The 26,861-nt window shown below is 32.1% G+C and overlaps 1 protein-coding gene across 2 annotated transcripts; it reads right to left on the bottom strand.

Annotated features, from left to right (window-relative positions):
- Positions 1-5,184: 5,184 nt before the first annotated feature.
- LOC105777004 (cysteine-tryptophan domain-containing zinc finger protein 7) lies at positions 5,185-14,132 on the bottom strand. 2 transcript variants are annotated; one of them, XM_012600031.2, is made up of 12 exons: positions 13,914-14,132; positions 13,526-13,801; positions 12,524-12,596; positions 12,309-12,436; positions 11,816-12,184; positions 10,401-11,737; positions 9,768-10,162; positions 7,799-9,672; positions 7,531-7,688; positions 7,262-7,422; positions 6,641-6,798; positions 5,185-5,921 (listed from the first exon to the last, which is right to left on the bottom strand). In XM_012600031.2, the coding sequence occupies exons 2-12, from the start codon at positions 13,616-13,618 to the stop codon at positions 5,703-5,705; spliced, it is 4,965 nt and encodes a 1,654-aa protein (XP_012455485.2). In that variant the 5' UTR covers positions 13,619-13,801; positions 13,914-14,132; the 3' UTR covers positions 5,185-5,702. The 2 variants fall into 2 exon arrangements, with proteins under 2 accessions (XP_012455485.2, XP_052477854.1); XM_052621894.1 differs by having other exon boundaries at positions 13,526-14,132.
- Positions 14,133-26,861: the final 12,729 nt, after the last annotated feature.

The following is a 26,861-nucleotide window of genomic DNA, read 5'->3' as shown; positions in this document are numbered from 1 at the left end:
TCTCAGATGGAGCCTGTATTTATAGACGGAGAAAATCTGTAGTTTTGCACATTATTGTAGTGTTAATGTGAGTTGAGGGGCTAACAGTTGTGTGATGTCACTTTTGTTTTGTAGCCCTCCGAACGAACTTGGTTAAGCCCCCAGGTTGATGAACTTACAGATTGAGTAAATCAGCAGTTGTGCACATTGTATTATTGCAGTGTTAATATGATTTGTGGAGCTAATAGTAGGCTGATTTTGTATTTTATTATAAAAATAATGTATTTTTAAAAATTATGATATTTTTTCAAAAATTGATCTTATCACGATAGGTTCAGTGTTACATGTTAATTCAGTTTAATATTATTATTTTTAAAATTTAAAGTGTGATACATTGTTACATGCATGATAAATAGGATATATGATATAGTGGGATCACATTTTTTAGAGAGAAAATCTAACATATTTTTCTAATAATTTAAGTATCACCATATATTGTTAAATAATTTTATATAGTAGTCATGATTTTGTGAGTGAAATATTGGACTCTTCGGAATAACAAGTAGTTGGAAGGAGTGAAAATAATTTTTTTTCCAAACATTTAAACCAAATTCGAATCTTAAAGTGGTTATTATTGATCAAGCTTTATCTAAATATCACATTTGTGATTATACCAAACAAAAAAATATTAGATTTTTCATTGCAAAAATCATTGGAACTCCGCTAGACTTGGCTTAGATTTCACCTTGGATATATGAACCCACTTGGGTAAGCCCAAGGTTCAAAAGTTAGATATTGAAAATCTCAGTTACAAAACCCAAGTCTCCATCAATGCAAACGAAGCTTCAAATTTTCTTCGGATAAGATTGAGACCGACTCTTCTTATCTAAAAAAACTCAAACTCGAGCCACCACATGAACCATCAATGGTCCCTATCTTTACTTCATTTTCATTTGAAAATGTGGCCCTTACTTTTCCCATTTTGTTAACAGTTCACCATCTGTATTTTCTTTAAGGAAAGAAAAAAACAGGCGTGAATTGCAACAGTTTGATGTGAGAACTCGACACACGGGTAGTCTAAATGGTCACTCTTGAATTGGCCTTTCCCAATCAAGTGACCTGCTTAAATGCTTTCATGTCTTTACATACATACATAGCATAACATGCATGCATGCGTGTTTCTCTGAATTTGTTTGATTGTAAGTTTGCATCAGATGATGAGTGAATGAAATGGAGCTTGTGAAGAAAAGGAGAAGAGTTAAAAAAAAAAGGGGGGGGGGGGCAATGGAATCTAGTAGTGGGTAAATGGTTCACTAAAATTGTGTATCATTACAGTTTTTTTTCAGACTTAGTGAGTGGCAGTAGTACCCGTAGGGGCCATCTTCATTTTGTGATGAAGTTAACATGTCCCCTTTTCTGCAGACCAATTCTAGTGATGTTTTTTTGTCAATTTGCCTTTGTTTATCCCCCCCTTTTTTCAGTTTTTCATTTTGGTATCTTTAGATCATCCTAACTTAACCTTTTAGGCACTAATACTTTAGTTTTTAGTATAAGTTTTTATAACATTTTTTAACTCTACATTATTCAGATTCAAGTCTGAGTGTCTAAATTTGTAGAGGACGTCCATATTCGAATATGTGCTCAACATGAATCTTTCAAAAACAATGATTTAACCTACACTTGTTATTGAAACTTCCTGCATGTTGTTGATCCACATTAACAAGGCTACCAAGTAGCAGCTAGAACTTTTCAACAGGGGTTTGAATGTATCAGCCGCCTTTTATTTCTCATCTTGACTCCATTCTAAATCGATTATAAAGCTCAATTAAACTTATACATGACAAGACTTTGAATAAATGCATCATGGAGTTATTTGTACTAAAAATCGATTTACATTTTATTTTCTTCACTCAAAAAATGGACAAATTAATCATTATATATTAGATCAAAGAACAAATTGATCATTCTATTAAAAGTTTCATCCATTTCCACCATTAAAATTAATCTTTACAAATTGCCATATTATTTTATCAAGTAAGGCTAGTTTTTAACAGAAAAATTGAAAAAAATTTCACTAGAAAATATCAATTTGTTCTTTAATCTAGCGAATATAGATTAATTTGCTATTTTTTAAATAAATAGAAAAAGTTTAATCTATCTTTAAATATAAGACTTCAAATCTTAGAGTAACAAAATTGAAGTAGTATAAGATAAATAAAGTAGTGTAGCACACAAACAGAGTCTCTTATCCACAAATTCAAGCATTAGAATTGAGAAATCTGTTTGGAGAAGAGGTGAAAGTGGAGGTAGACTAGGGTTTATCAAAATCTAAAAGTGGATCCTATACCCATAAGGAGTACTAATGAAAGGTACTAAATTCAGTCTATGACTAAAAAAAAAAAAAAAAAAAAAACTTTTCCAAACAAGATTTTTTGTCCCTCCTTTTCTTCATTAGTGCTCTTTTTCCCTTTAGTAAAAATTTAAAATTGTAATTTTTGAAATATGATGAACAACTGAATTCAAATTTAAACATGATAAATATGATGGAGTTTATAAAAATGTTGTATAGTGCATTCAAATCCCGAATTATTCTGAAAAAATGAATAGTGGATTAATAAATCATAATTTGGGTTGGATTTTTTTAAAATATTTTTGAAGAACCAGTGTTTAATCTTTTATATTATTTTAATGGGAATTTAGAGCACCAAGGAAGCCCATGATTATATATACCAAAATCTTTAAATCTTTTTCTTCTTCTTTTTTTAAAAAAATCCTAATGGTTGGTTTGTTTGCTTTCTTTGTTGGACAAAATTATGATGCTTTTCTTTTTCAAAATTTTGCCTTTCCTCGCACTTCCGTCATACATGAAAATTTCTATAAAAGCTTATTGTCGACCTGAAAAGACTTGTCAAATCATTTTGTAATTTTGAAAAATAATTTCAATACTATTTTAATTTTAAAAAATTTATAATTTTCCTAAATTATAACAAATTCAATAATTTTAAATAGTCCACACTATCATATATATATATATATATATATATATATATATATATATATATATATCCATTTCACTGACATGTAAAATTTGCAAATTGGTTGTTAGGGTTTAACTTAATTATCTAAAATGTCATATCATTTACATCCAAATAAATAGTTTATAGTTAGATAAATGTATCATGTAGTCCTTGCACGTCAAAGACGAGATATATCGTGCCAATTTTTAATAGTGTAAATGAATAGAATTTTTACAGAATAGACCAAGTTGCTCTTTAATATAATGTACAGGACTAATTTTTTATTTTTAAATAGAAAAAACGAAATATAATCTAACTCTTAATACAAGACTTTCATAATACTTTTACCCTTATCATCCATATATTTTCATGTTAGTGTTTGATCTTTTAATTCTATATTTATTTTATTTTTATACTTTTTCGTAAATATATTATTTGTAAATGAATTTTAATATGTTAATAAACTATATTTTCTCTATAGATTTTGATGTACTTATATATTTACATTACTTTTTTATGTTGCAATAATAGAATGTCGATAATAGCAATATATCACAAAGAAAATAAAAGGAAAATAGAACACATGATTTTACGTGAAACCCTTTTCTAATTCAAACGATACAAGAAGAAAATGTCTATTTATAAGTTTGTAAAATCATATTCTAATTAAAATTAAATAGAAGTAATGCAATAAGGTTAAAACACATTATTTTAATCAACGTCAAATAGAGGTAGCATACTTACCATAATATTTATTTTAACAATAATTTAGGTTAATATCTTTAATACATGTCATTATTTATTTATTTTTATTCACGTCAAGCAATCTTTTGTGGATAACTAATGAAAGATAGTTCGTTGTGGGAGACACTTCTCTCTGTTAGTAAAAGTGTACTAAAAATAAGTAAGTTAAATATTTCAGAGATCAACAAGATGGTCCCTCTATTAAATTTTTCTTCTGGATATGCTTGATTATAGGATTTTAATGTGTTCTTTTTTAAATTAAATGATGCAGAAACTAATGTTGATTAAAGTTTAAAATATATTTTATACATTTCCCTACCCATGTATCTTTTCTTTTTAACATTTCCTCCAAACACAAAGCATCTTTCTTCAAAATCAAAATCCAAGAAAGGAAATCAGTAAAATTTGTTCTTTTTCTGGGAAAAAGAAGAGAGTAACTTACATTAGTGGATTGTAGGCCTTTTGAAAAAGAATGAATCTTTTCGAAAAAGAGAAAGTTAAGTAGATGAAGGAATGCAGAAAAAGAAGCCATTTTTGTGTGGAGGTTGGGTGGTTGCTACAAAAAGCTGTTTTGCATACAAAAAATACACCAGTTCTTGTCCCTATGGTGACTGATGCATATTTCAGTTCATGAGTAGAGCTTTTTCACTTCTCTATGATAATACTTGTATATCGTTCATAAATATAGGGGATAAATGGATTTTCTTCGCTACATTTTCATCCAATTCTACATGGTGGGTTTTCTTCAAACTTAATAAATGGTTGTTCTTCTAGGGTGACAAGTTCCTGGTAGAAGTGCCATCATTTTCGAGATTTAGAGAAAATGTTTAAAGACAAAAATGGGTAAATATATTTTGAGAAAACATTTAGTGGTCAAGTAAAATTAGAGTGATAATAAATATATAATAAAAAATAAGACAATAATTTTTAACTTAGCATGTGAACTAAAAAAAACATATTGTTAATACATAAAATAATTGTTTACACTAATCAACATTAATTTCCACATTATTTAATTAAAACGAATTAAAATTCCATGCTAGAACATAAGGGAATATTTTGTTCATATTCAAGATGTAGGACTAGTTTTTTCATTTTGTTTTCGGTAGCATCAAAATTCAAACCCAGATACAATATAAAAACTACTATGGTACTTTCACCCTCTACTGGAAAATTTCATGTAAGGGTTTCATTTCTTCTCTGGTCTTAATCCAAGATTAATAACTTATTTTTTAAAAAAGAATAAAAATTTGTGAGGTAGTTGATTGAATCTGATTAACAAAGTGGATGGAACATAAAATGCAGCTCACAGTTTTTCAGACTAGAGTTTACAAGGAACTTGCCTGCATTCCCAATAAATAAATATAATAATATGGAATTGCATAAAATGAATGAAGAGATTGCTTGTTAAAGTTGTATTGAAAGTAAAATGAAAGTTCCAAAATGAAAAGAATGATCATTTTCCATTCCAAAATTGTGAAGAGAACATCGAGGCATTAATGCATAAAAAGAAAAGTGTCATCAGGCAGTATTCAACCCTCCTCAAAAATGGTTGCCTAAAAATGATTAACAATATCTCTATGTATATTCTTTTTCCTCAGGCCCCAAAATAAAATGGAGCAAAAAAATTAGATACTATATGGAAGTGATATCTTACATAGAACTCCAAATCTCTTTCCCAATACGGCTGGAATTTCATCCTCATTTTTTTTTTTCTTTTGCCAACCCACAAATACCTAAGGGTGAGCCTCCTTAAAAAAATGTCAAGAAGAAGGTGAAAAATAAGAAATATACATTACCAAAATTTGCAGATTAGTCTCACTTTGTACACATGTACAGAGAGGCAACATGCTGTTGGTGACCCGACATCTTTGTGTGTTTCCAATTGCAGGTCTAAGCAAGCATCTTTTTCCCCCTTTCTTCTCCAAACCGAAAAAGACACTGTATATATACACGAGTAACTTAATCTCTAGCACCAGCTAAACCGGAACGAGTAATGGCCTCCATAGCCTGCTGAACCAAGCATATAAGTCCCTCCACATCCTGGAAGCTGAAATCAATCACCTTTCTAACAGAAATAATACACTCTGTATTTTGTGTTTCTTCCAGTGATGCAGTTGCAGTTGTAAAAGCATTCTGGGACTTTCTTGAAGCCTCCATAGCAAAGCTTACATCCTGTGTCTGCAAAACAGGAAATATGCACGCATTTACCCACTTGAACCACCTTATTATCTTAACATAGACGTCCAGAGACATAGTATTTTTATCAACGACTGCATGATGTCTAGCATTGTTTTCAATAAAGATTCTCCGCAGATGTCAGGTCCTAAATTAATTTTCTCAAAAATTTTAAGAAAACAAAATCCTCAAGATATCCCTCGTAAATCAGAATGTAACATTTACCAAGGAAAACAGATAAGCCTATAAAGTCAACAAGAAGTTCAGAATGCAGATATCAACCAATTGAACAGTCAAGAAAAACAAGCTTCTCAATTCCCTCTCTTAACCATCCAAGGACTCTTCAAGCGGTCATAAAGTTTGGTTTCCAACAGCAGGTTGGGAAAGAACCTAAATTACCTTGAACACAAGTCGGATAATGCAAATTGTACTGGAGGGCCAGTGACTAGGTATTTACTCATTAGCCTTTTGGATACTTCAGAGTATCATTTTCATTCCACCAAAATCACATATATCCAAATCCAACTACCTCATAACAACTTTAGGGATGTCTGAACATAATAGTTGGTGTTCATCTATCTAGGAACACTCTTGAAGTAAAGCATATTTTATAAAAACATATGATTACTGAAGTGAATAATCAGTGATCACTGCCTAACAATAAATAAATATACAAAAGCAAGAGAAGAGGAAAAAATGGCAGTCAGTCTGAATCAACTTACAAAGTCAAGCAGCCGGACAAAACTTGGGCGGTTTCTAGCAACAATGACATGGGTCCCACCAACATGTGAAACTAAACCCTTGGCTAGTGGAGCCTTTTCCACTGATTGTTGATTATTTAAGTTATCAACATCTGATGCAGAAGATGATGGAGATTCACCTGAAAGAAGCCATCCCAGAAAAAAAAAAAAACTAAGGTTGCATCTTAACCAAACAAAAAGCATCTGTTATAATAAATATTTTATTTTTGGATCCATTAAAGCATGATATGCAACAAGAGTTGGGGCTCCAGCCCATCCAGGAAATATCCAGACGTGGCAGCTTCAATGGAACCTAAACCAGCCACATGCACTGCAGATTGCAATTAAATATATAACCAAAGCCCTGGTGCTCCTCCACCCAGAGAGAGAAAGAGAACCACCTTCATGCTGTAGTTTGATGTCCTTAAGTTATATAATTAGGTAAATCCTCTAATTAAACTAGCCAAGGAACTAGATATGACATTCTCTGGAACATGATCACAGCACTTATTGCGTATGATTAGAACTATAAAAGTAGACATTACCAAATAGAACTGTCTCAAGCTACGTGCAATCAATCACAGAAAAACAAGCCTGGCTTACCTTGAGGAACCATCTGTAGAGTTGCTTGTAACTCATTCCGGTCTCGACTGCTAGTAGACTGTTTACAGTAAACTATCCTCATGTATGCTACCTCCATGCATTTATAGGCCAAAGCAGTAGCAGCCATTTCTCTACGTCTTTCATATTCGAGGGCACACATCCTGTGAACTTGAGAAGCTCAGCATTGAGCAAGATATTGAAATCTATAAAAAATCTATTGCAGTTCAAGAAACAATAGTTTCCTGAAACTTTTGAAAACATTTACATACTCGCAAAGTTTACTGGCAGTGTTATACACTTGCATTTGGTTCAGGTCGCAATGTCTACCACTCTCGCTATTGCTTGTCTCTAGACGGGCAGCAACACCAAGAAACTTGAGAGCAGCTTTAAAGTAAATCTCATTGCTTTCAAAAGCAAAACCAGAACTCTGAAAGAAGACATTGAAATGGTAGCAGTAACGGTTAGAATAGGTAAAAACATTTTCAAATAACTTCTACAAAGTGGCATATTTATGTCAGAACAAATCTGAAAAGAAACCTTAAGACGATCAGCATAGTTTCTAAGCTTTGCAGCATCAGTCAGGGCATCGTTTGCTGTCTGATTGGAGGAATTTACTCTCACTGGACTGTGAGCCACACACAAATCAGGTATATGCTTCCCCAAACTGTGGTTAGATCCAATCTTGGTGCCAGCATTTCCACACAGCTTTATAGCCTTAGAAAAATCAACATTGTCAGAGCCATTAACTGGAAACCCATCAGAAACAACTCCTTGTTCGGCTTCTGGTGCTGTTAGATGGCCTGCTATTTCTTGCTGACTTTCATTTTCACAATGCAAGGATGATTTTGAAATTCCATTTCTTGTCTCTACTTGCCTTGTTTGACCATCAAAATCCTGAATCACATTTTTCTCAGGGGCAGTCTTCCCCTTTGTGCTGCATGCAGCAGCAGTTTTTGCATCAACTTCATGCTTTTTATTTGATTGGGCTTCCATTCTATTGTCACTTGACCACTGACCGGAAGGATCCCTCCTTCCAACATTGTTCTTCCCATCCTTGCTAGGTTTTGGAAGATTGAGTTTACAATCAGCAGTTGTTTCTTGAAGACATGCATGACCCTCAGGGTCGACATCTGATTGATACTTCATGTTCTTTCTAGAACACAAATCTTCCTGTCGCTCAGCTGGATCATAAACCTTCATTTTATCTGCAGCAGAACTTCTTTCGTTATTCTTTGTCTGTGAAATGTAACCCTTATCAGATTTCTGAGGAAGCACAACCTGGCACTCTTTGTTCACTCTATCCTCACCATGGGGCCATTCTAGAGCATTCAGCCCATTTTCTGAGAAATGAGTATCACCATTGTGCAAATGGCTTTTCCCCAATCTAGAAGAAGGTTTAGTTTTAATGCTGATTTTGCGAATGGAATCTCTATCCTGACAACCCGCAGTAGAAATTTTATGTGATTTAGGATTAAAATCACCTGATACTCTCTCTTTCATTTCTGAAACAGATTGAGCAAGCTCAACAGTACCTTCTCTATCCCAAGATCGAGAATTGCCACTAGGGGGAATGCCAGTATTTGCAGCAGCAGCATACCCTGAACCTTCCCCCTTGGTTGATGCAAGCTTTTCTGGATATGAGGTCCTCATGGGAGATGAAGAAACTGACTCAACTGGTGAACCCCTCGCTTCTTCAAAGTTCACTCTTGTTTTATGAGAACCAGAAACCTTAGAAGAGCTAGAGGTAGCAGCCTTCAAATTTTGCCCAGTTTCAGAATCCCTTCTCAATAAATCAAGGCCATCCAACGTTTTATGAGAAGACTTTTTCTTGTGTTTTCTAAGTTGCTGGTTCCTATCAATGCTCCTGACTTCATTAGCACCACCAATCAAATGATCCATGCTTTTCCTGTTTGATGTACCATCAACATCATTTCTATGGGGCTGCTCCCCCTCAATCTTTGAAACTCGTGATTTCTTTCCATTCCTAAACCCACTCTCACTACTTTCTTCCTTACTATATAACTTGTTCCCATTTTCACTGTCCTCCCGGTCCTCCAATTTTCTTTTCTTCACAGAAGCCTTTTCATCACATCTTTTCATGTCTAATGACACACCATCTGATGAGGCCTGAGTTTGATCCACAAGTTTTCTAACAGAAACTACTGATCTTTCTTTCAAATCATGCTTTAGATCCCCAGAATTAGTGCACTCATTATACTTTTGCATACTTCTTCCATTTGCTTGAGTTGGCAAGCCAGTGCTTGAATTAAGGCCCACCGTTCTGACATCCAAGTTCGCACTCTGATGTTTATCAGTAGTGTATACAACTTCTGTTTTGACTTTCTTTGAACTTCCATTCGCATATAGCCCAGACTCCCTCTTGTTTTTCATCTTTGCTTGCTTGGTCACTCCTACAATCAAACAATTTCCCAAAACATAAACAAAAAAAGGGTTTCTCAATATAAAAGTTTGACAGATAGTTTAGGCTCCCAAGTGGACTAAATACCTGCAACTGGATACTTTTCTTTTTGCTGGAAGCTGGATTTCTTTGTGAGATTTGATTCAATAGGGACCTGGGTCACGTTCTTTAAGCTCCTACTTTTCAAAGATTCCTGCCGTTGGTTCTTTTTAGAGTTTGACATCAGACTCAGGCCACTGTTTCCTGCTTTGGGCAGTTCCTTCTGGCCATGGTTCTTCTTTCCTTGAATAGATGACACCTGAGAATTGAAACTAGAGTTTTTCTGATCAAGATGCTGTAGATGAGCTGAAGTGACCAATGACATGGTTCCATTTGCATGATTTTCTGGATTACTTTGATTCTCAGCTACTGGAACCTGGTACAATGCTCTGAGAGCTTTTGTTGTCTCCTCCTCACTAATGTCACACCTGTTCATTCCAGGCCTATACAACAATTTCGACGACAAAAATTAGCAAAAGAAAAATATACAAGCATATGTTCACAGTTCACAACATAGACAATGTACCTATGCATGCACCCATTATTCACCATGTTTTTCTATTTATTTGCATGTCAATGAGCATCAGATGCACTAGCAGATAAATGCAGATGGCTTGTACTCAAACAAAGGAAAAGCATATGCTACAAAAACATTATTTGACACTCATCTAAGGAACTTACAGCCAGTTAAGCATGCTACACAGCCACTTCTCAGGGAGTTGTTCCGGTCTAGTATCAAAAGGCAAAAGTCGCCAATTGTGACAACGATCACACTGAACCCAGTTTTCTTCTATGAATACAGAAGCAGTTGTTGCCAATGCTGTTGTCTGAGAGGCAAGTGTCTGGTCAGAAAGGTCAGGAACCACACCTGGAGCATCCACTCCCAACAGCTGGTTATCAACTGTTCCACCACTAAATATTTCTTTTGACTTGTCCAAAGAACCATAGTGCCCCCTCTCAAAATCTGTAGTAGGACCAGCATCTTTTGGTCTATTGTGAAAAGGCCTCATTGATGGATCCATTTTGTCACGTTTTTGTTTGAAATTGGTGTCCAATGCATCTCTATGATTATCTCGGACCTTATTAATATCCTTCTGCAACTTCAACTTATTCATCTTACTTTTACCTGAAGAAAAACTCTGACTAGAACTAGTTGTATCTTTAGGTGTTCCGCTCACATCAAGTGTCAAACTTTCCTTCATTGAATCAGCAATTTTTCCAGCATTATTGCTACCTTTTGACTTCTTCTTGCCCACAAACAATGTGTTTTCCATCTCAGATGGAATATTTGTTTCATTCTGTACAGGAAATGTAGCTTCCTGACCAACCTTTGTTTTTGAATCTTCCTTACACTTTAAAGGGGCAGTATTTTGGTAGCATTTACTCCCAACATTATCCCCAAGGTCAACTGAAGCATTCTTGCCGGTATCTACTACACTCTGTTCCCAAACCTTTTCAACTGAACTACGCTGTATATCCTTCTTTTTCTTCTTGCCACTAGCTCTACTCCTTCCGGATATTGACTCCAAAGAATCCTTCTTTGATGAGTCAGATGAAAATAATCCACCTCTTGATCCATCCTGATTAGCCTCTGCAGAAAGATCACATACCCTAGGCATGGATTCCACAGAGTCAGCAACATTAACTGAATTAGATAGAGCTGTGTGTTTCAAATCATGGGACAACAACTCCTTCCCTCCTGCATTCTCATTTTGCAACTTATTTTTTATGAGCATCTTCTTATCATTCTCAACATTCATGCGGTTCCCTTGCTTTGATTCCACCACCTTTTTGCTTTTCCCAATTAAAAATTTTGTTTTCTTCTCCCTGAGTTGTTTGCCATTACCCAACATGGACTCATCTATTAACCCAGAAGAATTTTCTGGACATGCCTTAAGCAAGGGGATAGATTTACTCTCTCTAGAAGGACCTTCCTTCTCCTTTCTTAACAAGCATAGCAGGCTTTCATGAAGAGGAGATATGAGTACACCACCAGGGACATGATAGGAAGTCATAACCTGTATAAAGGCATAAAATATCAACACATCCTTCTTAGTTCGTAGGCAGACATTGAAAACAACCAAGAGAACCTCTACCTGAAGAATTTTAGTGGGTGATTCATTTGTGGTTCCTTGAGAGCCCATTACTGTTCCTCCACTTTCCTCAGGACTGTTTCCCAATGACGAAGATGGAGAATCATCAAGCCCAAGACCACTATAGATTGCAGAGTTCTTTTGAACTTTGTTATCAGATCCCACTTTAATTCGGACCTTTAGTGTCTTCTGGTCAGTAGGAATCTCTGCTCTGTTAAAACGATCATCCTTTAAGGCAGGCTTCTCAGCAACATGATTAAAAGACAAATGTGAGTCATGTTTAGCTGCAATACTGCCACTAGGGCAGGTAGCCTTTCCAGGTCTCCCAGATGGGGGTGCATTTGGAGGAGCTTTCAAATTCTGGAATGCACCCTGTATGGTAACAGAATCCACGGCACTCAAGTAAACTAGGATTTCAGAAGCTGTCTAGGCAACAGCAAAGTACATTATCTTCCAAAGAAATGACCAAAATATAGAAAGGATACTGTTCATATACCTCCATGGATAAATTGTTTGTAGACCTTGGTGTGCTGGAGTTTCCCTGTGGTGTCTTTGGACATGATAATCTTGTCGGAGACCGTTCATAGGTAGGCAAAAATGAGCCATACCCACCAAATTTTGCCCCTGTTTAAATATTTTAGTCCAGCTCGTCATCTTCAAACATTAAGCTTGCAATAGTATTTGAAGTTCGTAAAAACCATGACCACTTACCCAAGTTTTCTGCAGAAACACCGCCTTCAAAATCTTTCTGAAAATGGCCCAAAATGTTTTTGATCTTTTCATCCTTTAAGAAATGAATTCCCACATTACTAATGGAATTGCACAGAGAATGTTCAAAATGTATGTTAAAGCTGATATATTGATCAGATTGAATAACAGGCATAAGTACCCAAATATTATTATCATCTCGAAGTCCATTCTTTTCAGGAACTCAATAATAACACGCAAAACTAATTATACCTTAATTTTGCAAATAAGAAATAGACCAACTAAATTAAGATAACTGATAAAGTTTATCACATTGTGCATCCAAACAAACACTATCATCAACATAAAAAATTCTAAATGTTGAATAAGTTTCAAAGATCATCCAGGCAAAGAAGCTTCTATCATGAAACAAATTATAGCTGAGAAACAGGACAATATTTGAATACTATCACATTGCATCACCAACTATAAAAGTGAAGAAAGACACAAAATGGGGCTTTAATACATACTCTTCTTGTTGTTCTATTATATTCCTAGTGATGAAAACAAACCTAGCTAAACTAAGCATTTATCTAAGTATATCAAAATAACAATTTTTTTCTACCGAATTCACTAAGAAGCAAATAATTTCATCTTTGCACATCGAACTTCAACACTTCAACAATTCGGTGAATCGATGATCATACACCACAAACTTAAAGCCTTCTACGATTCTAATTCATCTAAGCCACAACTTATTCTAGTTAGAAATTAGTTAATTTACACTTTCAGTCTAATAACCCCAAAATTAAACATAATTAGCCACTCCTTGCAACAAAGCTCAATAGAACTGCATTGCCTACAAAGTGGCATAAATGCTTAATCAAACTCAGGATTCAGAACAATTCCTATAAAAAAAAAACCCAAATTGCATAAACTAAAGCATATTCCCAAGTTTTAGACATAAAAAGGATGTAAAATCTATAGAATTTTCCTTAAAAAATATATAAAAAATTAAACCCTTACAAGGTAGGAGAAAGCGGTATCGGGGTTAATGTCGTCGTCGTCATCTCTGTGATAGCAAGCTTCTCCTTCTTCAGGCTCAGAATTTTCATCCATCTCCAAACCCGCCCTCCAAAAACCCTAATCCTAACCTACCAAAAAACCCTCACCCCTCCAATTCCCCACCTTCCCGGAAATCCAACATCACCAAAATTTTAAAAATAAAAATAAACCCGATAAAAATATATTCTAAAAACCACCAAAACCCACAACGAAAATCTCCCAAAACCGACTTGGATCCTACCAAATTAAGGGGGAAAACAAAGTAAATAAACAAGGTCTTTTAATCAATCAATTTGATAAAATTTGTCTATTAATATTTCAATTTTTTCTATTGTTTTATTAAACTCACTATCAGAGATATAGATGATCAAATGATGGGGGTTGAAATCGATCGACGAGTGCCGCCGACTCCGGATTGACTCGTTCCGTGTCGCGGTGCCGAGTTGGTATTTTTGGGGTTCCAGAAATTTGTTCACACTTTCCTATGAAACAAAACTGCAGAAACAAAGAGCTGTTGTGGTTCTTGTGGGTCTTTTTTATTTGGGTTTCTTTTATTTATTTATAATTTATTTTTTTTCTATTATGTTCTTTATTTCCTTTCTTTATATATATATTTTTTCAGATGATAGTGAATTTATCTAATTCTAAACAGAATACAACAAAGTAAATAAATTATTTCGTTGATGAACTTGTGGGTAAAGATCTTTGGTGGATCGGGCCGGATGATGTACCATCAACTTCCTAAAATGTTTCGTCTCAATTACACTTTCTTCGGCCTAACTTAAAATCTTCTTTGCATAAAAATATTAAACCCCAAAATTAGTTACACCACTCTAAATACATGATGAATTTATTTTATATATTATATAATTTATATGATACGAATATTATATATACTAGAGGTCATTATGGGTTGTCCGACCCGTTTGATAGGTTCGAGTACAAAAAATAGGCTTAAAATTTTGTTCAAACTCATCCCGAATAATAAAGCTAAAATCCGAACTCAACCCGGCCCACCCGTATTAATTTTTTTTATATATAATACATTAAATACACTAAAAATATTAAAATAAATGTTTCCCACCAAATTTAAAATATATTAAAATATATATTTATACTTAAATAATACTAACAAGCAAATACATCTAAAATAGTAACAAAATAAGAGTTATACAATATCCAAACAATAAAAACAAAATAGTAGTAATATAATATTGAAATGACAGCAAACAATGGAAAAACAACATCAATTTTTTTTTACAAATTCGGGTCGGGTTGGGCTCGGGCAAAAAAAGCTTACTCGAGGTCTAACCCATTTTCTAAACGGGTCTTTTTTTTTTCTCAAGCCTATTTTTCAAGTCTTATATTTTTGCCCAAACCCTTCCACTTTTCGAGCGAATCTTCGGGTTGGGTAAAATATATAGTATAAAATAATGTAAATGTTAAAAATATGGGTAAAAGTATTATGGAGGCCCCTATACTAGAAGTCAAATTGCATTTTGTCCATTTTTACTAAAAAAATAGACAAATTAGTCTATGTATATTATATCAAAGAGAATTTTGGTCTTTTCAATTAAAATTTTTATCCATTTGTACTGATAAAATTGACATGACTGATGAAATAACTAAACAATAATACGTGGCGTGCTATGTTTACCTCATGTTCACTTATAGGGACCAGTTTTTAATAATAGAAATGGATGAAATTTTTAACAAATGGATCAATTTGCTCTTTAATCTAATGTACAATGATTAATTTTAGCATTTTTTGAGTAGAGGGAGCAAAATACATTCTAACTCCTAATATAATGGCCTCATGATACTTTTTACCTAAAAATATGTTGAGTTTATTATATTCAAAATTTTAATAAATAAAATATATATAACGATAACAGAATTTGTATATATAGTTAGTACATATTAAATAAAAATAATATAGTGCATCAACAAGAAGAAAAAGAAAAACTCATTCCAAATCATTTAATATAACTCTCACGTGGGTCTATTATTTTTAATTAAATACTTAATTTTTAAACCACCTTTTCAAAAATAAAAGCAATTAAGCTCCTACATTTTTTACTCAATTAGGTACTTAAACTTTTAAAATGCATCAAAATACCCTTAAACTTTTTCAAAGAAAGCAATTAGGCCCTGGTTTTATTAAAATTAAAAATATATATAAAATATTAAAATCAATAAAAGCTATAAATATTATTAATTTTAATAAAAATTTCAAATATTAAAACTTATTAAAATTAGGAGAAAATATAAAATCGTTAAATTATAAAATTTTATAAAGTCTAAGAAAATTATACAAAATGTAAATAAATATAATTTTGTAAAAAATTTATAAAATTATCGTACCAAAAGAAGTATTTTATAATTTTTCTATAACTTTTATTGATTTTTATTTATTTTTATTTTATGCCACTTGTGTTGCAACATGTGATAACTTTAATTGAAAAACTAGGGTCATTAATTTTTTATGATTTTTATAAAATTTTACAAATTTTTATGATTTTTATTAAAAATTGTAATTTTAATAAATTGTAATTTTTATATTTTTATTAAAATTTAATAATTTTTCTAAAATTTATTATTTTTATCATTTTTTTCTAATTTTTAATAAGAGCAGGGGCTTAATTGTTTTTTTGAAAAATTTTGAGGGTCTTTTTGATGCATTTTGAAAGTTCAAGTACCCAATTGAGTGAAAAAAAAAAGCAGGGGCTTAATTGCTTTTTTTGAAGAAGTTTGAGGGCCTTTTTGATGCATTTTGAAAGTTCAAGTGCTCAATTGAGTGCAAAAAAAAAAGGAAGGACTTAATTTTTTTTTTTTAAAGTTTAAGGGCTTTTTACACCCTTAAGTCAATTTTAAAGTTATAATATATTTCAAGTTTTTGTACTCTCTGCATATTTCGAATTTAGTCTTCATAGTTTTAATTTTTAAGGACCGGTCTCTTTATTTTTTAATTTAAAATTAAAGTCTAATTGTTAACATTGTTAAAATTATTCGATAAATTTGTTGGTATGACATTTTAAATTTTAGAAAATTACTCATTTGATAATCATGCCACAAAAATGGTATTGTAACAAAAATTTAACGATGTTAACCATTTATTTACGTCAACATTTTTATTAGAGTCAAATATTTATATTAACTAATGGCATTATAAATGTTAAGGTACAAAATTATATTAAAATTAAAGTATAAATATCAAAACTCAAACTTGAGTATAATATATGGATAAAATTAAAATTTAACCATTTTATATAATTAAAAATAAAAGACCAAAATTAAAATTTAATAAATAGTACAAAACAAAAGGCAATGATTGGTGTCAAGAAAGGAAGGCATTACTTTAAATATAGTAGTATAGATTAGTGAATATATTATAAGGTGAAATACTTTATCATACTTAAATTTAATTTTAAGGTTTAAATTGGTATTTAAATTTTTTTATTTAAATTAGTACTCAAATTTAATTTTGTCACACATTTTAGTCCATTTTGTAGCATTATTAAAATGAAAGATGTTAACCAATGAGGTTTTTATACATGACATACAACCCATATCATCAATTGAATGTACTTACCACATCAACAAACACTTAATATATATATTATAATTTTAAACTAAAAGTACATGTAATCCTTATTGACATACCAATTGTATTATATTATTTCACTAAGTTTATTAGGGCACGTTATGTTAAAAAATTTCGGTTTAGACAACAAGTTTGTCGCATAGTAGAGATTTAATTTTTTTTTCTAGCAACCCGAGTTTTTGTGTTATTTATAGTAATAAACCTCACAAAATTTGGTACCTATGTTTTCGACAAAATAGTCTAGTTATTTCCCGACTTTCAACCAACATGATCTTCTCAACTACTCTTGAACCCTCGGTTTGCTTAAAGAGTGGGCTCTAACCACACAAACCAATCACATAATGAAAAATATTAATTTTCTAGTGGGGAAATTAATTCTCTCTATGGGTTAGAAATCTAATACGAGCTCTCACGAAAAATAGAATTTACTTCTAAAATAAATCTTACTATAATTCGATAGAGTAGCTGTGCTCAACAAAGTATATTTTAACCTAGCCTATAGTCCCGATTTATAGGGAAAAAACACAAGATTTCTACTTGAACAAGAAGAGATAAAATAATAATATTTTAATAGACTATGTGGTGGGCGACGACTCCCCCTCTCTTGGAACCCTAGGTGTTGCCCATAATATATTTAGTGGGTTTGTTGGCTCATTTGTTTATTAAGTATAATTATCTGTGTTATCTAGACTTTAAACCAACTCATATAATTTTATCTAACCCAATAACAATTTTTCTATTCCAAAATATTATTTATTTAATTAATTAAAATAAATTTAATTAATTCACTTAATTAAATTATTTTCTCAACTCAATTCTAATTTTGTTAAAGTCATGACGACTTTACCATATTAGAATCTATGAGTAAATAAATTTATCTTGTTCTATAACACTAAAATGACTAATTAATTTAATTACCACTTTGAACTTTAATTATAAAATTACAATAAATTAGATAATAATTCCAAGAAATTAATTTAATCTATAAGTCATATTTTGTTCTCAACGAGAAAATGCATTTATTGTGAATAGTGATACATGAGATCTATTTCTCTATTCATCATTTTCTTTCATTCTACATATCAGTTCAAATGCAATCAGATAGGGTTATCTTGAACTAGCGAAGGGATTGGTTGAACATATATAATTAAGGCTCAAATAATTTGTAATTAAATTTCAACTCTTCGTTTATTAATTACAACATTATTTAATCATGGAGTCACTTCACTAAAACTATAATGGCTAAACTCTCCATTATTATATCCATTACAAAAGCAACTTATTTTATGCTTGTCCAATGACTTTGCCTTAAATTTACTATTTATAGACAGAATTTTTCAATCCTAATTAGGTCAAATACAAGTCTTAATCACATAAAATATGAGTTTTGTGGATGAAAATGCCCTTGCTTAACTTCTGCCCCATGTCACACCTGTGTCATGACACATAACTTCGAGTGTAAAATTCTGAACTGGCTCGGTTGTGTTGCGAATCCGAAAGCCTGTGTAGCAACTCAACTGTCGTTCTTGATGCTTTTGGGCTTCAAAATAAGTATCCTACACAATTAAAGGGTTAAAATCACCTTAAGGCCGGTATTGGCCTAATAGGTTAACTAACTCGAAATAATGTGTCAAAAATGCTTATTTTTCAATAATTTGAATCTAAGTTACGAAATGTGAAAATGCAGTAAAAGACACCAAAATGACTAGAAAACAATCTCGTTAAGTGCTAAAAAGTACTTAAATTGCCACTATGATTTGTGGCAAATCAAATACCCCCGTGCTTAATTTGTTGTTTGTCCTTAGGCAAACGGAATGGAAAAACTAAAACAAACAAAATGGAAATGAAACAAAAAGAAAACACACAACTAAAACTAAAGTACTTTAGCATGCTTAGTACACGAGATTTGATTGGAGCAATGACAATAAGAAAATTTGCTAAATACATAACTATAGCTATATGTTTAAAGGACTTGGAATTTTCACATTCAGACATGATAGTTCAAAATATTACATAGAAAATAACTCAAAATAAGTTAAATATATGAATCCATCAAAAGGTATACATGAGTATAGTATTTATGGTTGAAGAATACAAGTTGTTCAAATTCTAATTACTCAATTTCTTTTATCCATGCTTTGAACTCTAATACATCATTTATATGCACAAGCAATTTACAGTATTTGTGCTAATATGAGTGAAATTTTCTCAATTCATCAAAATTTTCAATTTAATCACTTTGATCACTCGACTCTCTTAGCTTTTACCCATTATATACTTTTATCACACTCGTTTTACTTTTAACCCTCACAATGCTTTTGTTCATACATTACTTTTTAATTAAGGCACATACTTGTAAGGATTTTATACTTATTATACTATACCGTTTCAATAGCCATGAATTTAATTATTGAGTATTCAATTTAAACAACCTATCATTTGACAAACATAAGTGTTGACTCCTAAATAACTATGTCATTTGGTACATTTAACTTCTTTTTCCTATTTATAGTTTAACAAATTGAACTACCTTAAATGCAAATAATTTAAAATCGTTTATTTTAGGCTAAATTTATAGTTTAAGCAAAATACTATATACATGCTCTTAACCAATCACTGTATTTCCACAAGTTCAAGCACAAACAGAACCTAAAAAAAAAATTTAACTCTAAAAATTCCTAAAAATAACAAGAGAAACAATTAAAAACTTTAAAATTAAAATTCTATTTCACCTTCACACATTATTTAGCACATTATCCCTAATGCGCTCAAGAATAAATTTAGGAATGAATTACCTGATTTGGCGTGATAGTGTCGCAATTGATGTCGAGTCGTCTCATCCTTCCTGATTTAGCTCCAATATTTTTGTGTCGTAAAAAATGTGGGGTTCTAACACAGAAAACACACATATTTTTCGTTAATTAAAACAAATAAAATAAATCTAACTAAAAGCAGAAAAATCATCCAATTCTAAAAATAATTATGCAGTCCCGAAATAAAAATTTAAAAATTGTTCAAAGTTTACTAGTGTTGTGCACTGGCTCTATAACAACCCATTTTTCATTAGGGTCGAAAACAGTGGTTTTGGGACCACAAATCTGACGACTAAGTTTGTAAATGTTATTATTTAATATTTATGAGTCAAATATGGTATTAAAATAAATTTTGAATTGACAATTTATGCTATTTGAACGAATAATTAGGTTCAAATGATATGACCCTAAAGTCAAGTGGTTTTAGAAAATGAGGTATCAAGACCTCGTTTCTATAAACCGAGCCATAAATATTTTAGTAAATATTTATAGATTTTTATTAAGGTCGTATTTAAATTTAATTAAGAAATTTTAATGTTTAGATAGTTAATTAAAGAAAAGGATTAAATTGTATAGAATGCAAAATTTAATTACTATTAATTATGTGTTTAATAGCTAAAAGTAATGATTAAAGGGCTTTGAATAGCAATTTTACCCTATATTTTTGAGTGGACATATATGTACATGCAACTTATATATGAAATAAGTTGAAAGTAAGGTTAAAATTGTAATTTAATAATAATGAAAACATAAAAAAAATAAAAGAACAACCTATCATCTTCTTTTTGAGGAGAAACAAACCAAAACAAATAAATGAAGGAAGCCATTTTTGAGTTAAGGTTCGACCAAGCTCTAATTTATACATATCAAGAAACGACTCAAACAAACACTAATCGCGGGAAAACCAAAATAGCGGATTAGTCGTTGGATTACGTTAGGGCATCGTTTTGGTACAGGTAAGTTCATATGAATTGTAATCATTTTAATGATAGTTAAATCGAATGTTTACTAGCTTGTTTATTATCAATGAATTTATATATATAGTTGTATCAATGCTATGATGAATTAACGGATAATTAGTCCCCGTTGAACCTTAAGAATTCTTAGGATACAAATCACATGTCATTAGGGATTTCATGTTCGGGTGCTAGTCTTGAATGTCCTACTGATGACTGAGGTCCCGCATTTGTTGCGGATTCTCCACAGCTTGTGTGAGTAACATTGTATAGCTTACATTCTGACCCACAGCTCATGTGAGCAAGCCCATTTCACAGCTCGTGTGAGCAATGATGTAAAGGAAAGGTTATGGTTATATGTAAAGGCACACTTTGTGTGAGCCTTCCCAAGTATCCGATGCAATTCTAGATGGTTCAACGGGTAAGAAAAGGAACTGAAATGGTAAGTATTCAAATGGAATTAAGTACAACCTTATGGAAAGGGTTTATGAATTAAATGATGTATTTCATATGAAAATCTACTTATTTTATGGTTAAATTCATTTGGATACACTTGTGAATTTGATGATGTTGTATAGGCATATGTCAAGCTTATGGTTTTTGGTTGATATTATACTTATGCTTTATATTATACAAATGGTATGAATCATGATCTCATGGAGATATTGATGAAATAAATGTTATGTTTACATATGGAAAACTACTTATCTTATAGTTGAATTCATTTGTATTGTGGAAAGTATACTAACTTGTGAATTAGTAATGTTGTATAGGCTTATACTAAGCTTATGGCATTGGTAATGACTGATGCTTATTCTATGAATTGTATATTGAAATGATAAGTTATGTTTTAAGTTTATATGAGCTTACTAAGCATTCATTGCTTACGTAGTTATTTTCCTTGTTTTATAGATTCTCGAAAGCTCGATCAGTTGGAAGCTCGTTGGAGACCTATCACACTATCCAATAGATAATTTAGTAGTTTTTAAGTAATTTGGCTAAGGTTTATAATGGCATGTATAGGGTGATTTGTAGTGGTATTATGGTGTATTTGTTAACGGTGTTTTGGCATGTTTAAGCTTTGGAAAGCTATGTTGGTTTGGTACACTTTGATGCCTTACCAAGTTATGTGATTTTGGTTACTTTAAAGTGCTTGTTTATAAGGCCATCTTCACATATTGATGATGACTTAAAAATGGTTACCTATGACATGTTTTAGTTCATATTTGAACTAGGTTATTTTGTTTGGAAGTGGCAATGTTAATATGTATAAAATGTTTGAAATGATATTTTGATGAATGTGTAAATGGTAATTTGGTATGTTTGTGCCTTGATGTTTATGTATAGTTGATGGACTCGTAATGCTCGTTAAGTTGAGTCCTTTTGGTCACTTTTTGGTAATTCATGTGTATGGATTTTTTGGTATGAGATGTTGGCTTGGAAACTATTATTTATGATGTGTTTTAGGCACAAAAGAATTAGGTCTTTATGCATGGAATTAGGTAATGTTAACATGTTTTGGTAAATGTTGTTTTGTTATAATTGTGGTGCCTTTGAATGACATATTGGTTAGTTGAATTAGGGTCTTGAAATGACATCTTTATGCATGTTTGCATGATGCTTAGGTCCCTTAAAAGTGAGCACAAATAGATTGAATGTCTATGCATGGTTTGGTTATGAAGTGGCTTGCTTTTAGGTGAATTATAGGTTCACATGGCTTGAGACATGGACTGTCACACGGTCGTGTGAGACACACAGTTGTGTGCCTTCTGAGGATTTTCTTAGAGTTCAAGTCAGTGAGTTACATGGCCTAACACACGGCTTGACACACGAATGTGTGGGGCAACTCAGAGAGTTACACGACCTGGCATATGGACATGTGACCCTACTTAGTGAGTTACATGGTTGAGGACACGTGTTGGGACACGGCCGTGTGTCCCTTGTTCGAAAGTTACACGGCTTGGGATGATTTCACACGGCCTAGCCACACAGCCGTGTGATCCCTGTTTCTAATTTTTGCAACTTTTTCCTAAACTTTTCATTTTGTTTCAAATTAGTCTCGAATTGCTCCTAAGTTATTTTTAGGGCCTCGAGGGCTCGATTTAGGGATGGTATGAATGTGAATGAATGGTTTATGATATTATTAACATGTTGAATGATATGATGTTTAAATGTTTCTGATTGTATGGTAATGCTCCGCAACCTTAATCCGGTAATGGAGACGGGTTAGGGGTGTTACAGGCTTCGCATCCAACACTGCTTTTCCTTTGCCCCATCCTGCAGCTGTCTTGGTAGCCATCTTACCCGAATATTGGGTTGGGTTTTGTTGGTTCCAGCTGCGGAATGTGATTCTTTTCATTAAGGGACGTTCTTGTTGTCTTGGTGCAAATAAATTGCATCCAACTTCCTCGTATCTTTATCCAATACATGGGCGGGGCATCCCCAAATCCTTAAATGGTTTAGACTTGACTTCTTGCTATGCCACAATTCATATGGAGTTTTTGATGTTGCCTTAGTTGGCATATCATTCAGTTAATAGCAAGTTGTTTGTACCGCATATCCCCAAAAAGATATTGACAACTTCAAAATAACTTAACATCGAACGTACCATGTCAAAAAATTTTCAATTCCTTCTCTTTACCATGCCATTCTATTGTGGAGTGCCCAACGCGATTAATTAGAATAGAATCTCATTCTCTATGAGGTACCCTAAGAACTCATCAGATAAATATTTCCACTTTGACCATATCAAAGCATCTTTATGGGCAAACCTAATTGTTTCTTCATTTCCACACAAAACTCTTTGAATTTATCAAAGGTTTCATTGTTATGGTGCATAAGGTACATATACCCATATCTGAAATAGTCATTAATAAAGATTACGTAAAATTTGTAACCACTTTTTGCATTAACGCTCATGGGACCACATACATCAGTGTGCACAGGTTCTAGGGGTTTTATGACCTTCGTTCCTTTTGCATTAAAAAATTGCTTGGTCATCTTATCTTCCAAGCAAGATTCACATTGTGGAGGATAAATTTTTTTAAGCGAATTTAAGATGTCATCTTTTATAAGTCTAGTGATTCTTTCTTGGTTAATATGACTAAGTCTCAAATGCCAAAGGTACATGATCACCTATAAACGAGTTATTATTTATGGTTAAAATATAACACCAAAAATATAAGAAATAAGAACGGCGGTGTCCGCAAGTGCACAGGTTAAATTGTAATATAGGTGTACAACGAAATATCGGACAGTATTTCAAGGATCGTACCTAAGGGAGGATAGAATAAATGATGAGAATGTTTCTACAATAATAAGTCTAAGTAGTAGTATTTAATTCCTATATTAAGATGAACCATAAAATAGATTAATGAGATAAAAATAATTAAATAAAAATAAACAAATGAAATAAATCAATAAACCAATTAGGAAGATTAACTCGCTTTAGGGTTTTTAACTAACTTTGGATTAGGGTTTTAAGGAAAATTAGCTACTGATTAACCAATTATTACCTCTCGGCCTCTAATTAACTAATTGATTGGTTGATACTCTCTTATCTCCCAACCTCACTTTCTCAACCAGGATAAATTATGATTTACTTGGTTCGACTTATCTCTTGACCTCGTCTAGCCTATGATAACTTCCTAGGGTTGTCAATCCTAGTGGTTTAAGCACAAGTAATTCATACCAATTAATCCCTCTTGGGAAACCCTAAATATTTCGTTAATCGCATCCCCATCCACTCTTTAATCTCCCCTAAGGGATTTAGCCAATCATGTTATTCATAATTTCTTTCTGAATTGAATAAATCATGTAAAGAAAAGAGATTAATAATCATGGATGTAATATCGAATGGGGAATGGAGTAGTAAATCTGTTGATTGGAATAAAGAAATAAATCAAATGCAAAAGAAAATAAACTGAAAGACTTTAATTAAATAGATAAGCTCTTAAAGCAAAACTGATTTCAAAAGGAAAAACAAAAGAGTATTGAAAAACTGAAAGAAAATAATCTACTCCTACTCCTAAACTACTAAAGTTTTTTAAGGTGTCAAGGACGACTTAATTACATCAAACCCCTAACATCTTATTTATAGAGGTTTTGGTAGCCCAAATTAGGTCTTCAACACAACCTAGGTATTTGTATAAGTTTGATTGTGCGGACAAAAATAACCTCGAATTACTTGGGCAGGACGTTGATGTGTGTCGCGCCACACCCCTTGCGTGGCGCGACACAACACCCACTTCCAATCTTATGTCATTCGTTTTGTGCTTTGACGTCCTGGGAAGCTTGTGCATTACTCATCCCTTACTTCCACGTCAATTGGACATTTATATCTTCATCTTACACATTCAATTAAATAAATAAGCCCAACCTACGGCCCGTGTCAGCCTATTGGGTTACAAAACTCACAAAATGTGTTAAAAACAATTATTTTTATTAACTTTTAATCCTAAGGCCTAATTACCAAAAACGTAAATTAAAATACTAAATTACTTGGAAAATAAACTCTTTAAGTGCGGAATTGACCCGAATTGACTACTACATTTGACTGCAGGTCAAATACTCTCATAGTTAAGTCTTTGCTTGTCATCAAGCAAACTACCCAAAACAAAATAAAAACTAAAAATAAACTAAAATTGAAAACAAGAAATAAACATCCAAAGAAAAGAAAATGTACTTGAGCTAGCTTGATACATGAGATTAGGTCAAGAATCGACACTAGAAAGATTTACTGAATATATAACTCTAGTTAGAAATTTAAACAATTCAAAATTATTTACACCTAAATAGATTAGTTCAATAAATTAAAAAGTAAACAAGTTAAAGAAAATTAAATATAGATTTCCATCAAAATGTATATATGAATATAGTATTTATTTTTGTAGGTGTAGTTAGTTCAATATTTTTTTCCTACTTGGTTTATTTTTATTCATGCTTTGAACTCTAATGCAATAATATTTCCGATAATCCCTTATAATTTTTTTTATTTGTGCCATCGCTATATAGATTTTTCTTGGGCACCTTTTATAATGGTTATACTAGTCATACTACATTGTTTCAATAACCATGGATTTTATGAATATTTTCTTTTAATTCAAACCTCGATACTTCTACAATATAATTACCTATTTGTATCTACCTTTATCATTTGGTATATTTAATCTCTTTTACATATTTACGCTTAATAAACCGAACTAATTAGTCTAAATATAAACAATCTAAATTATTTAATTTCAATCTAAATTTACAATTTAAACAAATAACCTAAGTATATGCTCTTAACCAAAAGCACAGACATGCAATTAAAAACTAAATATTACTAAAAATAAAGAATATAAAATAACTAAAAATATATATTTTTAAAATTTTTCCTAAGTCACCCCACACTTTATTCAACACATTGTCCCTAATGTACGACTAAAAATATAAAGGAAAGAGGTTACCCGATTGGTGTGATACGTGCAAACTCAATTGGTGGGACTACTCTTTCTTTTAATTTTGGCTAATAATGTTAGTGTCATCAAAACTTGTGGGGTTCCTATAAAGAAAAATTAAAAACACACACATATATAGGAAATACTAATTCATAAGTAATTAAAACTAAAGCAAAAAGTAAAAATCATCTGAAGAATAAAAATATAGTACAAAATCCCGAATAAATTGTTTATAATTAGTAGGAATCAGGATCTGACTCTTTCACTAGCTTCTAAAGTCTCCTCTTCTTTTGCTTGACATTATCAACTTTATTGTTTCCGTTCTTGGTCAATACGCGATTGTTTTGCTTCTTTGTTGCCGCCTCCCTCAAGTTATTATCTTTAGTAGCGTTGCCTTGCATTGTAGCATGCCTAACGCTCTATGTTGATCTCTCAATTGCTCTCCTCATTTGGTTTGCCACATTTCCGTTCGCGGTTGTGTTT

This window comes from Gossypium raimondii, chromosome 10, assembly GCF_025698545.1.
Source record: "Gossypium raimondii isolate GPD5lz chromosome 10, ASM2569854v1, whole genome shotgun sequence".
NCBI lineage: Eukaryota > Viridiplantae > Streptophyta > Magnoliopsida > Malvales > Malvaceae > Gossypium > Gossypium raimondii.
This window is presented reverse-complemented; position numbering and strand designations above follow the sequence as displayed.

What these genes read in the sequence shown, in the direction of transcription:
- LOC105777004 (XM_052621894.1), bottom strand. Translation starts at nt 13,618, where the DNA reads ATGGATGAAAATTCTGAGCCTGAAGAAGGAGAAGCTTGCTATCACAGA. An exon ending in TGTAGCATGCTTAACTGGCT is followed by an intron (nt 10,163 to 10,400) that starts GTAAGTTCCTTA and finishes ATTGTTGTATAG; the next exon opens with GCCTGGAATGAACAGGTGTG. An exon ending in TTGTCCGGCTGCTTGACTTT is followed by an intron (nt 5,922 to 6,640) that starts GTAAGTTGATTC and finishes CCTGTTTTGCAG; the next exon opens with ACACAGGATGTAAGCTTTGC.